A 13,525-nucleotide genomic window follows, 5' to 3' on the forward strand; every position below is an offset into this window, starting at 1 on the left:
ATACAGGACCATTCTGGAAGAAAACCTGATGGAGTCTGCAAAAGACCTGAGACTGGGACGGAGATTTGTCTTCCAACAAGACAATGATCCAAAACATAAAGCAAAATCTACAATGGAATGGTTCAAAAATAAACATATCCAGGTGTTAGAATGGCCAAGTCAAAGTCCAGACCTGAATCCAATCGAGAATCTGTGGAAAGAACTGAAAACTGCTGTTCACAAATGCTCTCCATCCAACCTCACTGAGCTCGAGCTGTTTTGCAAGGAGGAATGGGAAAAAATGTCAGTCTCTCGATGTGCAAAACTGATAGAGACATACCCTAAGCGACTTACAGCTGTAATCGCAGCAAAAGGTGGCGCCACAAAGTATTAACTTAAGGGGGCTGAATAATTTTGCACGCCCAATTTTTCAGTTTTTGATTTGTTAAAAAAGTTTGAAATATCCAATAAATGTCGTTCCACTTCATGATTGTGTCCCACTTGTTGTTGATTGAAGCCTGAAATGTGGCAAAAGGTCGCAAAGTTCAAGGGGGCCGAATACTTTCGCAAGGCACTGTAAAATAGAGGAGACTAGAGTGAGAGCTGTGGGGAGAGAGTATAAAATAGAGGAGACTAGAGAGGGAGCTGTGGGAGAGAGTATAAAACAGGAGAATAGAGAGAGAGAGAGAGTGTGAGAGAGAGAGAGAGAGAGAGAGAGCGAGAGAGAGGGAGAGGAGGAAAGTGAGGGGGGCTTCAGAGTGTGAGTGAGTGTAGGAGGTGTCTCTGAGGTAACGAGATGGCTTGGGAGCCAGACTTTTGGCTCCAGCCTCAGACCCAGATCCAGCTCCAGTCCCAGCTCCAGATCCAGCCACAGCCCCAGCCACAGACCCAGCCCCAGCTCCAGCCCCAGACCCAGCCCCAGACCCAGCCCCAGACCCAGCCACAACTCCAGCCACAGACCCAGCCACAGACCCAGCCACAGCTCCAGCCACAGCTCCAGCCACTACTCCAGACTCAGCCACAGACCCAGACCCAGCCACAATCCCAGACCCAGCCACAGACCTAGCCACAGCTCCAGCCACAGACCCAACCACAGACCCAGCCACAGCTCCAGACCCAGCCACAGCTCCAGCCACAGCCACAGCCATAGATGACGTGGTGAAAGAGGATAGTGAGATTCACTACTCAAATGCCGCTTGACGCTAAGCACCCCAGCACCCCCGTTTTGTCTGCAAACGAACAGGCGGCGGGATAAAGGGAGAGAAAAGGGAGACAACGAGACGACAAACAAAATAGGAGAGATGTAAGGAGAGAGAAAGCAGGAGAAAGAGAGAGAGACATGGCAGAGGGAAGAGAAGCGGAGGAGAGACGGAAACCATGGCAGAGAGATGAGATTTGGGGAAGCGGAGAATGGAGAGACTCGCAGTCAAGAGTCCCATCACAGAGAGAGAGATGGAAAGAGAGAGGGGGTAGAGATGAATAGAGGGATAGACTGAGAGAAAGATGAAGAGAATCCCTCTGTCCTAGGACTCTGTACCCCTCCCCTTACCCCTTTCAATCCCTCGTTCCCTTTTTCTCTCTGATCCAGCAGTGTGTACAGATATAATTTGCAGGGTAGATAAAGGTGTTTGTAGCTCCAGTGAGCATCCTGAAGACTAGGCTGAATGATCTTAGGACAGTTCTGGTAATTGGGCTCACTGTGTTTTTTTTTTCTCTCGTTCTCTCGCTTTCCTTTTCTTTCTCTCTCTCTCTCTCTCTCTTTCTCTCGTTCCCTCTTGCTCTCTTGCACGCCAGTTTACCCGATCTCTCCCTTTCTTTCTCTCTGTCTCTCATTCCCTTTGTCTCTACCTCTCTCTTTTCTGAACCCTAGATAGATGTGTTGTGTAATGAGGGATTTAACAAAGAAAGCACTCAGTTTCACAAACACATGCAGCACTGCTCTTTATTCCTTTGTTTGCTTCTTTCTCGTTCAAACCCCCTCTCTTTCTGCCTTTCTTTTTCACTCATTACTCCTACATTGACAAATTTGTTCTTTCTATCTTTCTTCTTTCATTCTTTCTTTCTATCTGTTTTTATTATTGCATTTTTTCTTTTTTTCTTTCTTTCTTTATTTTCTGTCTCTCTCTCTCTGATTATCGGCAAGACTAGCAAGGGCACAATGATGCTGCCTAAATAATTACAGTGGTAGCTGATAGTGAACGTATTGATTGAAAGTGTTGCTCTCCCTCTCTCTCTCCCCCTCTCTCTCCCCCTCTCTCCCTCTCTCTGACCCTCTCTCTGACCCTCTCTCTCCCTCCCATATCTCTTCAATCCTCTCCCCATCTCCCTCCCTCCCTCTCCCCCTCTCTCTCCCTCCCATCTCCCCCCTCTCTCCCTCCCTCTCCCCCTCTCTCTCCCTTCTTCTCCCTCTCGCTCTTCCTCCCTCCCCCCCTCTCTCTACCTCCCTCTCCCCCTCTCTTTCCCTTTTTCTCCCTCCCTTTCTCTCTCCCTCCCTCTCCTCCTCTCTCTCCCCCCCTCTCACTCTCTCTCTTCCCCTCTCGCCCTCCCTCTTCCCCCCTTTCCCCCTCTCTCTCTCCCTCCCGTCTCTCTCCAATCCTTGCCCCCTCATTTCTCTTCCTTCCTCTCGCCCTCCCTCTCCCCCCCTCTCCCCCTCATCTCTCTTCCCACCTCTCTCCCTCCCCTCCCTCTCTCCAATCCTCTCCCCTCATCTCTCTTCCTCCCTCTCTCCCTCTCTCTCCCTCCCCTCCCTCTCCCCCTCCCTTTCCCCTTCTCCCTCCCTCTCTGTAGGGTCCATGTTCGGAGGACAGATAAGGTGGGGACGGAAGCAGCATTCCACCCAATAGAGGAGTATATGGTTCACGTGGAGGAACAGTTCCAGCACATGGCCCGACGTTTCCACGTGGACAAGAAACGAGTCTACCTGGCAACAGATGACCCTTCACTACTGCAAGAGGCTAAGACCAAGTGAGAAACCACCAATACCCTAATAATGAATAATGAAAGGGGAGTGTGTGTGTGTGTGTGTGTGTGTGTGTGTGTGTGTGTGTGTGTGTGTGTGTGTGTGTGTGTGTGTGTGTGTGTGTGTGTGTGTGTGTGTGTGGATGCGTGGGTGGGTGTGTGCATGGGTGGGTGTGTGCATGGGTGTGTGTTTACATGCATGTATGATTGTATTTCTGTTTGTATGTAGAAGGCCATATAGTATGTGCAATGCTGTGTCCGTCAGGTACCTAGACTATGAGTTCATCAGTGATAACTCTATCTCGTGGTCGGCCGGTCTGCACAACCGCTACACTGAGAACTCTCTGAGAGGAGTGATCCTAGACATACACTTCCTGTCACAGACTGACTTCCTGGTCTGCACCTTCTCCTCACAGGTAGGGGTGCCATATCCGACACAACACCATTTATGGGAATATACAGTACATTATTCAATAACAAATATTCTTACCTACCTGAATAGCCAACTCATATTGTCATTGTCATGTTAAACAAGGGCCATAAGAGATGGCATGACAACTGTGGTGGTTAATTACTTTACAATAAAATGAGGAGAGACAAATTTATCACACAAGTCTGAGTTATAATTAAGCTAAATCTTTATTCACATATTAATAAGGGAGCAAGTCAGTACAACACACACATACAATGTGAATCGATTGAGTGCTCTACGATAATGATGTCTGGTCGACGAATCACCCACAGATGATTCGTTTAGAGCCCCGAGACAAAGAATACAACACCTTTTTATAACAAAGTACATCCTCCTGAATATTCATGACAAACAACAGATGCATGGAATGGGTCACAAGGTTAAGATTTGCATGAAAGATACTAATAATTCACAGCAGACAGTATCTGCTGTAAAGACTGTTCTCATTGTGTAGAAACCAGGGTTTGGCCCCGAGCCCTGGTACCTCATAGAACAGAAACACCAACTTGTTCTATGGAATGTGGTCTTGTTAGGTTCATCACCCAAGGCATCGTAAATCTTCTGACAGCATTAAGCCCCTAGAGGCCCATTCTCAGAAGAACATACACAGATGAGATTGTTCTAATAACCCCCTATTATGTTGCATAAAACAACCATTTGATGCAATTACAGTATTATAACATAATCTTGCAATTTTGCTCTCATACAACACAAACAGATCTGGGACCAGGTAACTTTTTCATCTGAATAAATCTAAACAGCCATATACACGGAATGTAATTAAGTTAACATGATTCTTCACACTTCCTGGTCTCACTTCCTGTTTCCTGCATACCTACCTCCTGTTTCATGTAACCCTGTACCAGGTGTGCCGCGTGGCCTACGAGATCATGCAGACGCTGCACCCGGATGCCTCCTCCTTCTTTCACTCACTAGACGACATCTACTACTTCGGGGGCCAGAACGCCCACAACCAGATCGCCATCTACCCCCACCACCCCCGCAGCCCAGAGGACGTACCTCTGGAGCCCGGTGACGTCATCGGCGTGGCAGGGAACCACTGGGACGGCTACTCAAAAGGGGTCAACCGTAAAATGGGGCGCACCGGTCTCTACCCATCCTACAAAGTCAAGGAGAAGATCGAAACCGTAAAGTACCCCACGTACCCCGAGGCAGACAAGCTGCTCTCAAACTCTCAACGGAAGTGAAGAAGGAAGGGAAGGATGAAAATAAAAAGACAGAGACACTCTGAATCAGTTAGACTGCACATGTTGTGAACAGAGAGAACAGTGGGAAAGGGAGAAAGAGATGGAGGTGATTAGACTGCACTGAGAGTGTGTGGGCCTGCCTATGGGCATTTACTTGTGTGTGAGTGTGTATATCTGGATGTGAATCTGTAAATTGCGGAATCTTGCACCTGCCACCACCCTGTCCCGGTGCACACAGATGGGTTTTATAGAGAAATAGGAAGGAACATTGATTTCAAACGAGCCTGAAAACAATTAAAGGTCCGTAGCCGACAACACTCACTCTCCAAGGCAGACTGGGAATGGGACTATCCAACTGGGACTATCCAATCAGGGCAAGCCTTGGATCGATAAAAAAATTATATTTAAAAAGCCTTGGATCGATGACTGGAAAACAATTATAAACAAGAAAAAGTTACTTGTTTTAATTTTTATTAAATTATTTTGGTGGTTTAAATTGTATTCTTGCCTTCTTTTGTTCACTGAATGTTTCTGGTATCTTCCTGAATGTTTCTGGTATCTTCCTCTTTCCATATTCACTCACTGCGTTCCTCCCTTCTCCTTTCGCTCCAACAGTCCTACATCTCCAACAGTCCTACATCTCCAACAGTCCTACATCTCCAACAGTCCTACATCTCCAACGGTCCTACATCTCAACAGTCCTACATCTCCAACATCTCAACAGTCCTACATCTCCAACAGTCCTACATCTCCAACAGTCCTACATCTCAACAGTCCTACATCTCAACAGTTCTACATCTCAAGAATTCTACATCTGTAACAGTCCTACATCTCAACAGTCCTACATCTCAACAGTTCTACATCTCAACAATTCTACATCTGTAACAGTCCTACATCTCCAACAGTCCTACATCTCCAACAGTCCTACATCTTGTATCCTCATGTGCAATTATTTTTATTCCACCTTAATGTGCTTTTTAACATGTTTGTGTCAGGTGCTGGTGCGTTGTACTGTATATGATGTGTGTGTGAAAGATTATGAGAGATGCTGTGTGTGTTTGTGTGTGTGTGCTCTATAGTGACCTATGATGACCTTTGAACTATGGTGACCTATGATGACCTTTGAACTATGGTGCACACAGAAGCCCTCTTCAGGCTCACCAATGGACTCCACCGAGCTAATGTCCTTTTCACATCTCTACATCTGTTCAGTCCGTCTGTTTGTTGTTGTTGTTTTTTAGTTCTAACATTCATGTTTCAAATAAATTAGGAAAAAAAGAGATGCCTATGTTGACAATGCTATGTTATTAGAGGTTTGTAGTCGATCGTGATGAAGACCTCTATGCTCAATGCTTCCATTGAGCTTCCTCTATGCTTCCACCTCTATGCTCAACCACCACCCCGCCCAAAAAAATATCCTCCTAAATGTGTTATGAAGGTTGTTATGGATGATACTGCTACTCTCATGAAGGTCGTTAAGAATTCTTCAATAAGAACCTACTAATGTCAATAAAGATGGTGGATAAATGAAGATAGTTCACTCAATAGGTTTACCATTGTAAAGAATATTCAAATGTTCCTGTAAGTGGCGTTCCCTCTCTCGGGTGAGCATGCGTGAGAGGGAACCAGTGTGAGGGAAAAACGAGGGTGTGGAATGTTTCGCTTTCTCTACCGTCTCTCTGTCAGTGTCCCAAATCAAGATGGCCTCCTAGTAACAACAGTTTTTTTACCCCGTTTTCTCCCCAATTTCGTGGTATCCAATTGTTTTAGTAGCTACTATCTTGTCTCATCACTACAACTCCCGTACAGGCTCGGGAGACACGAAGGTTGAAAGTCATGCATCCTCCGATACACAACCCAACCAAGCCGCACTGCTTCTTAACACAGCGCGCATCCAACCCGGAAGCCAGCCGCACCAATGTGTCGGAGGAAACACTGTGCACCTGGCAACCTTGGTTAGCGCGCACTGCGCCCGGCCCGCCACAGGAGTCGCTGGTGCGCGATGAGACAAGGATATCTCTACCGGATAAACCCTCCCTAACCCGGACGACGCTAGGCCAATTGTGCGTCGCTCCACGGACCTCCCGGTCGCAGTCGGTTACGACAGAGCCTGGGCGCAAACCCAGAGTCTCTGGTGGCACAGCTGGCGCTGCAGTACAGCGCCCTTAACCACTGCGCCACCCGGGAGGCTATCATATGAACATCAGCTAACCAGTCATGAGTCACCTGACCCCATCAAGATGGCCAACAAGTGCACACCAAACATTTCAAGGGCTCAGACTGCGGTCCAAACACTTAAAAGACACACCCTATCCCACCAGCCCTCAAATTAAGTGGACACTTCTGATGACATATCATGACGTCTGACGTGTATACACTTGCAGGGCAATGGGCGAGGGAGGAAGTAATGATTTTTAAATGGACCACCCTTGGCCCGGAAATTCAACACTCGTTCATCCCGTCTATGCTGCTCTATGCTGGTCTGTGCTGGCCTATGCTGATCCATGGTGGTCTATGCTGCTCTATGCTGGTCTGTGCTGGCCTATGCTGATCCATGGTGGTCTATGCTGCTCTATGCTGGTCTGTGCTGGCCTATGCTGATCCATGGTGGTCTATGCTGCTCTATGGTGGTCCATGCTGGTCTATTCTGATCCATGGTGGTCTATGCTGGTCCATGCTAGTCCATGCTAGTCTATGCTGGTCAGTGCTGGTTGGATGCTGGTCAAGCTGCAAATGGCTAAAATGTAAATGTTGGTTATGCTGGTAAATGTTGGTTATGCTGGCAGACCAGTATGGTCTACATGGTCAAGCTGGTCTGACCAGCATGGTCTAACTGGTTCTGCTGGCAGATAAGTATGTCTAGCTGGTCAAGCTGGTCTGACCAGCATGGTGTAGCTGGTTATGTTGTGTTTTCGCTGGTGACCAGCCTTCATTGTGCTTCTGCTGGAGGCCAGCCTTCGCTGTGTTTTGGAAACTGCTGACCAGCATAGGCTAAATCAAAACCAACATCAAGTCACATTATGCTGTCTTGCAAAGTGATGTTGGAATCCAGCCAGTGAACAAAACATACATTATGTTACCATAAATTACAAAGACACTTTGGTGTAACATTACATTACTGTAAAGAAAGCACTTCTTCACAGTAATGTACGGTAAACCAAACATTATTTTGAAGTTATGGTAACATACTGTTTTTTACAGTAACTTAAAGGTAACTGGCTTAAGTAAGTAAGTTACTGTAAAAACAAGTTAAGGTTTTTTATAGTGTATCATAAAGATTGTTAAAAGATTAGAACCAATCGGCATTATGTCATTTGTCCCTATGGGGGAAACCTTTTGGGTGACACGTAGTAAGTACCCTTTGAATTGTTCCTGTAGGTGAACCATTTAGAATTGAATTTAGAACCCTCTCATGAACAACCAATGACACGTTCTACAGTTATACTTATAGGATACTTCAGAAATACTTATGGCACGCACAGTAAAAAATGACTTGTCATTTGACAGTAAGTTACTGGCTACTGAGTTGCAGTAAAAATACAGTACTTTTACAATTGAATAAAGGTGTTATTGTTGTAAAATGACTTGTTGCTTACCTTATGTTCACTGCACTTTGAAATGTAAGTAGCTTTTGTCAATCTGTATCGCTGAATTGTTTCGCTGTATCGCTGAATTGCACGAAAGAAATGTAAAGGTAATTTTCTATTGAGCCAACATCTGTCTACGCTAACACAGGAACCTTAGCCTTTACATTTCAATCCCGCTGTAACACAGAATTTCCATGATTTAGTGGTGAATTTCCACGTTAGCGGTGTTGTAACCGTTTACGTGGTTTTATTGTTATGTTGAAGGTTGAGCACCTAATTTGTCTACTCCAAAAGCAAAAGAAGTGCTCAGCCTTTGACAACATAACCATCAACCACTTAAACTGATTCAACACTTCCACTGACGGTTGGCACAAATACACATATGTATAAGATCACGCCCACAAATAAGCTAATACACCGCACAGGTACGTTGACCCATCTACATTTCAAAGCGCAGTGATGATTACACCTTATATTCAAAATATTGGGTAGAAAATGTTTACTTTTATACAATTATACTAGATTATATTCACATGTACCCTAAAGAGAACCAGTACCATGTGAACCTTTGACGTTTTTGTACTTTAGGGAACAACACTGTTCCCTAATTTTGAGAGTGTGTGGATACAGTGCATTCGGAAAGTATTCAGACCCCTTGACCTTTTCAAAATTGATGTTACATTACAGCCTTAGTCTAAAATGTGTTAAATGTTTGTCTTTCTCATCTACACACTATGACACATAAGGATCTCTCTGTACATTGCTTCGCTCATCTTTCCCTTAATCGTGACTAGTCTCCCAGTCCCTGCAGTTGAAAAACATCCCCACAGCATGATGCTGCCACCACCACACTCCACCGTATAGATGGTGCCAGGTTTCCTCCAGACGTGACGCTTGGCATTCAGGCCTAAGAGTTCAATCTTGGTTTCATCAGACCAGAGAATCTTGTTTCCCATGGTCTGAGTCCTTTAAGTGCCTTTTGGCAAACTCCAAGTGGGCTGTCATGTGCCTTTTAATGAGGAGTGGCTTCCCTCTGACCACTCTACCATAAAGGACTGATTGGTAGAGTGCTGCAGAGATGGTTCTCCCATCTCCACAGAAGAACTCTTGAGCTCTGTCAGTTTGACCATCGGGTTCTTCCTGACCAAGGTCACCTTCCTGACCAGGGCCCTTCTACCCAGATTGCTCAGTTTGGCCGGGCTACCAGCTATAGGAAGAGTCTTAGTGGTTCCACATGTCTTCCATTTAAGAATGATGGAGGCCACTGTGTTCTTGGGAACCTTCAATGCTGCAGAATCTTCCTCAGATCTGTGCCTCGACACGATCCTGTCTTGGAGCTCTACGGACAATTCCTTCGACCTCTGGTTTTTGCTCTGACATGCACTGTCAACTGTGGGGCCTTATATACACAGTTGTGTGTCTTTCCAAATCACGTCCAGTCAATTGAGTTTACCTCAGGTGGACTCCAATCAATTTTAGAAACATCTCAAGGATCATCAATGGAAACAGGATGCACCTGAGCTCAATTCCGAGTCTTATAGAAAATGGTCTAACTAATTATGTAAATAAGGTATTTCTGTTTTTATATATATATAGGTGTCCTTTGAACATGGCCCATCTAGCCTGACGCGGATTTAGTCTCTTCGCTGCCCGGATATACTCGAGATTACGATGGTCAGTCCAGATGAGAAAAGGGTGCTTAGCCCCCTCAAGCCAATGTCTCCACACCTGCAGAGCCTTGACTACAGCTAACAACTCCCGGTCCCCCACGTCATAGTTTCGCTCCGCCGGACCGAGCTTCCTCGAAAAGAAGGCACAAGGGCAGAGCTTTGGTGGTACGCCCGAGCGCTGGGACAGCACGGCCCCTAACCCAGCCTCGGACGTGTCCACCTCCACTATGAACACTAAAGAGGGTCCCGAATGCGCCAACACGGGCGCATTGGTGAACAGCTCCTTCAGACGACTGAAAGCTCTGCCCACCTCTGCTGACCAACGCAAGCGCACCGGTCCCCCCTTCAGCAGTGAGGTAATGGGAGCAGCCACCTGACCAAAACCCCGGAGGTTATCCGGTAGTAATTGGAAAACCCTAAAAACCGCTTCACCTCTTTCACCGTGGTCGGAGTCGGCCAATTACGCACGGCTGTAACGCGGTCACACTCCATCACCACCCCGGAGGTGGACATACAATAATCCGAGGAAGGAAACGGCCTGTTTGAAAAACTCACATTTCTCGGCCTTGAAATACTGGTCATTCTCCAGCAGTCACCCAAGTACTTTACACACACCAGAGATACGTGCGCCACGCATGTGGCAGAATAGATCAGGATGTCATCGATGTACACTACCACTCCCTGCCCGAGCAGGTCTCGGAGAATCCCGTCTACGAAGGATTGGAAGATGGCTGGAGCATTCTTCAACCCATATGGCTTGACGAGGTACTCATAATGGCCAGATGTGGTACTAAATGCGGTTTTCCACTCATCTCCTCCCCGGATACGCACCAGATTATACGCACTCCTCAGGTCCAGTTTTGTGAAGAAGTGCGCCCCGTGAAATGATTCCACCGCCGTAGCGATGAGAGGTAGTGGATAACTAAAACCCACTGTGATAGAATTTAGACCTCGATAATCAATGCACGGACGCAGACCTCCCTCCTTCTTCTTCACAAAAAAGAAGCTTGAGGAGACGGGTGATGCGGAGGGCCGAATGTACCCCTGTCCCAGCGATTCAGCAACATATGTCTCCATAGCTACTGTCTCCTCCTGGGACAATGGGTACACGTGACTCCTAGGAAGTGCCGCATTCTCCAGGAGGTCTATCGCGCAGTCCCCTCGACGATGGGGTGGTAATTGGGTCACCTTCGTTTTACTGAAGGCGATAGCCAAATCGGCATATTCAGAGGGAATGCGCACGGTGGAAACCTGGTCTGGACTCTCCACCGTAGTCGCAGCAACGGAAACTTCTATACACCTGCCTGAACACTCCTCTGACCACCCTCTAAGAGCCCCCTGTCGCCAGGAAATCACCGGGTTGTGATGAGCTAGCCAGAGAATTCCCAACACTACTGGAAATGCAGGTGAATCGATAAGGAATAGACTAATCCGCTCCTTATGACCCAGCCTGCATTACCATGTCCAGTGGCTCCGTGACTACTCCTGACGCTAATGGTCGGCTATCTAAGGATTGCACGGGGAAAGGTAAGTCTAACGACACCAGGGGAATTCCTAGCCTTAACGTGAGCCCACGATCCATGAAGTTCCCAGCTGCGCCTGAATCGATTAGCGCCTTATGCTGTAGAGAGGGAGAAAACCCAGGAAAAGAGGTTAACACAAACATATGATCGAAAGGAAGCTCTGGGTGAGTCTGGTGCTGACTCACCTGGGGTGACCAAGTAGTGCTCCGCCTGCCCTCCCGACTCCCAGACGAGCTCCTCCAGCACCGGTCGCCGACCACAACTGATGCGGTTCCCGCACAAAACAAGGGCGGGTAGCCTAGCTATAAATAAGGAAGCCCATCAAGCAAACACCAAAAGACACAGGTGCAACTAATAAGACAAAACAAACCGAAAATGAAAAATGGGATCGGTGGCGGCTAGTAGAATGGTGACCACGACCGCCGAGCACCGTCCGAACAGGCAGGGGAGCCAACTTCGGCGGAAGTCGTGACAGTGTGTAGATTTATGAGGGGGGAAAATGATTTAATCAATTTTAGAATAAGGCTGTAACGTAACAAAATGTGGAAAAAGTCATGGGGTCTGAATACTTTCCGAAGGCACTGTGTATGTTGTAGTGTTAATTTTTTGAACCCTTATTTTTCCAGGTACATTTACTGAGAACACATTCTTATTTCCAGCAACAATCTGGTGATTAGTTACAGAGGAGAGAAGGGGATGAATGACCCAATTGAAAGCTGGGGATGATGAGGTGGCCTTGATGGTGTGATTGGGAATTTAGCCAGGACACCGGGATTAACACCCCTACTCTTACAATGAGTGTCATGGGATCTTTAGTGACCACAGAGAGTAAGGTCACCCATTTAACATCTCTTCCAAAAGACAGCACCATACACAATGTCCCCAATCATTGCCCAGGGGAATTGGAATATTTTTCTTACTGAGCCTCCAACACCACTTACAGCAGCATCTGGTCTCGAATTTAGGGACTGACCAGGACCAACCCTGCTTAGCTTCAGAAGCAAGCCAGAAGTGGGATGCAGGGTGGTATGCTGCTAGCTAACTAAAGATGGACCTGCTGGCACTTCTGAAACATTAATGCACTTCTGCCCAAAAGCTTGCAAGTTCAAATCCCCAAAGGATTTATGCACACTTTAAATCAAGTGTCCCTGAGCAATGCTAATTTTTACGTTGGTGTTGTCAGATAATCTGAAATATATTGACTTGATTCTGGGCAACTTTTAGCAAAGTGTAGAAATGTATTCTTGGCACTAAATCTATGGCCAATCTCGGTCATGCCCACAGACCTGGTGGTGTAGCAGGAAATTCAGGTCATTAGCAATCAAGAGGTTGTGAGGTATAGTCTCAAGTAATCGGCATTCAGCAGCATAATGTCATTTTACACTGTGGTGTAAAATGTTTAAGTAACAATAATTGAAAGTAACACTTAAGTCGTGTTTTAGGGTATCTGTACTTTACTTTTACTTCACTACATTCCTGAAACCCAAAAGTACTAGTTACATTTTGAATGCTTATCAGGACAGGAAAATTAAGTACTTATAGTACTTATGTATATTTAAAAACAAATACAAGTAGGATTTTATTGGGTGACTTTCACTTTTACTTGAGTCATTTTCTATTAAGGTACCTTTACTTTTACTCAAGTAAGACAATTGGGTACATTTTCCATCACTGCTTTTAGAGCAATAACACCTTCATTCAGCTGTAAAAATTCTATAACTTGTTGTGGTGTACCTTACTTTCACTAAAACAAGTAGCCCGTAGTGTACCACAAAATGACAGGAACTTTTAACAGTGTAACAATAAAAGGTGACCATGGTGGAGAGGGAAAGAACAGGATGCTTCTTCACAATCATTACAGCTGTAAAGAACCCTTCCTGATATGCAAAGAAAGTCCCTCAAGAACCTCTTTTTTGTGTATGCTGGTCCAGCATGGTCTGGTCAAGCTGGTCTGCAAAACCACGCCCATCATTATCATATTTCCCAGCATGCTCTATTGCAATTAAAGTTTTAGATGTTTGGTTCAATATCTATGCGTGTGCTACACAAAGTGTAAATATAATTTTACATCACAATCCGGCATAAGCCTTATTCTAAAATTGATTTAAAAAAATGAACAATCTACACA

General features: G+C 46.0%; 1 protein-coding gene across 1 annotated transcript in view; it reads left to right on the forward strand.

Moving 5' to 3' along the window:
* Nucleotides 1-6,144, forward strand: part of LOC139407876 (alpha-(1,6)-fucosyltransferase-like) — a 176,199-nt gene extending 170,055 nt beyond the window's left edge. Inside the window, exons 8-10 of the mRNA XM_071151749.1 lie at nt 2,767-2,943; nt 3,203-3,353; nt 4,276-6,144. Of these exons, the coding sequence (XP_071007850.1) occupies nt 2,767-2,943; nt 3,203-3,353; nt 4,276-4,617 (670 nt within the window). The 3' untranslated portion in view covers nt 4,618-6,144. The remainder of the gene's footprint in view (nt 1-2,766; nt 2,944-3,202; nt 3,354-4,275) is intronic.
* The last annotated feature ends 7,381 nt before the right edge of the window (nt 6,145-13,525 follow it).

The sequence above is a fragment of the Oncorhynchus clarkii genome, chromosome 4 (assembly GCF_045791955.1).
Source record: "Oncorhynchus clarkii lewisi isolate Uvic-CL-2024 chromosome 4, UVic_Ocla_1.0, whole genome shotgun sequence".
NCBI classification, from domain to species: Eukaryota; Metazoa; Chordata; class Actinopteri; order Salmoniformes; family Salmonidae; genus Oncorhynchus; species Oncorhynchus clarkii.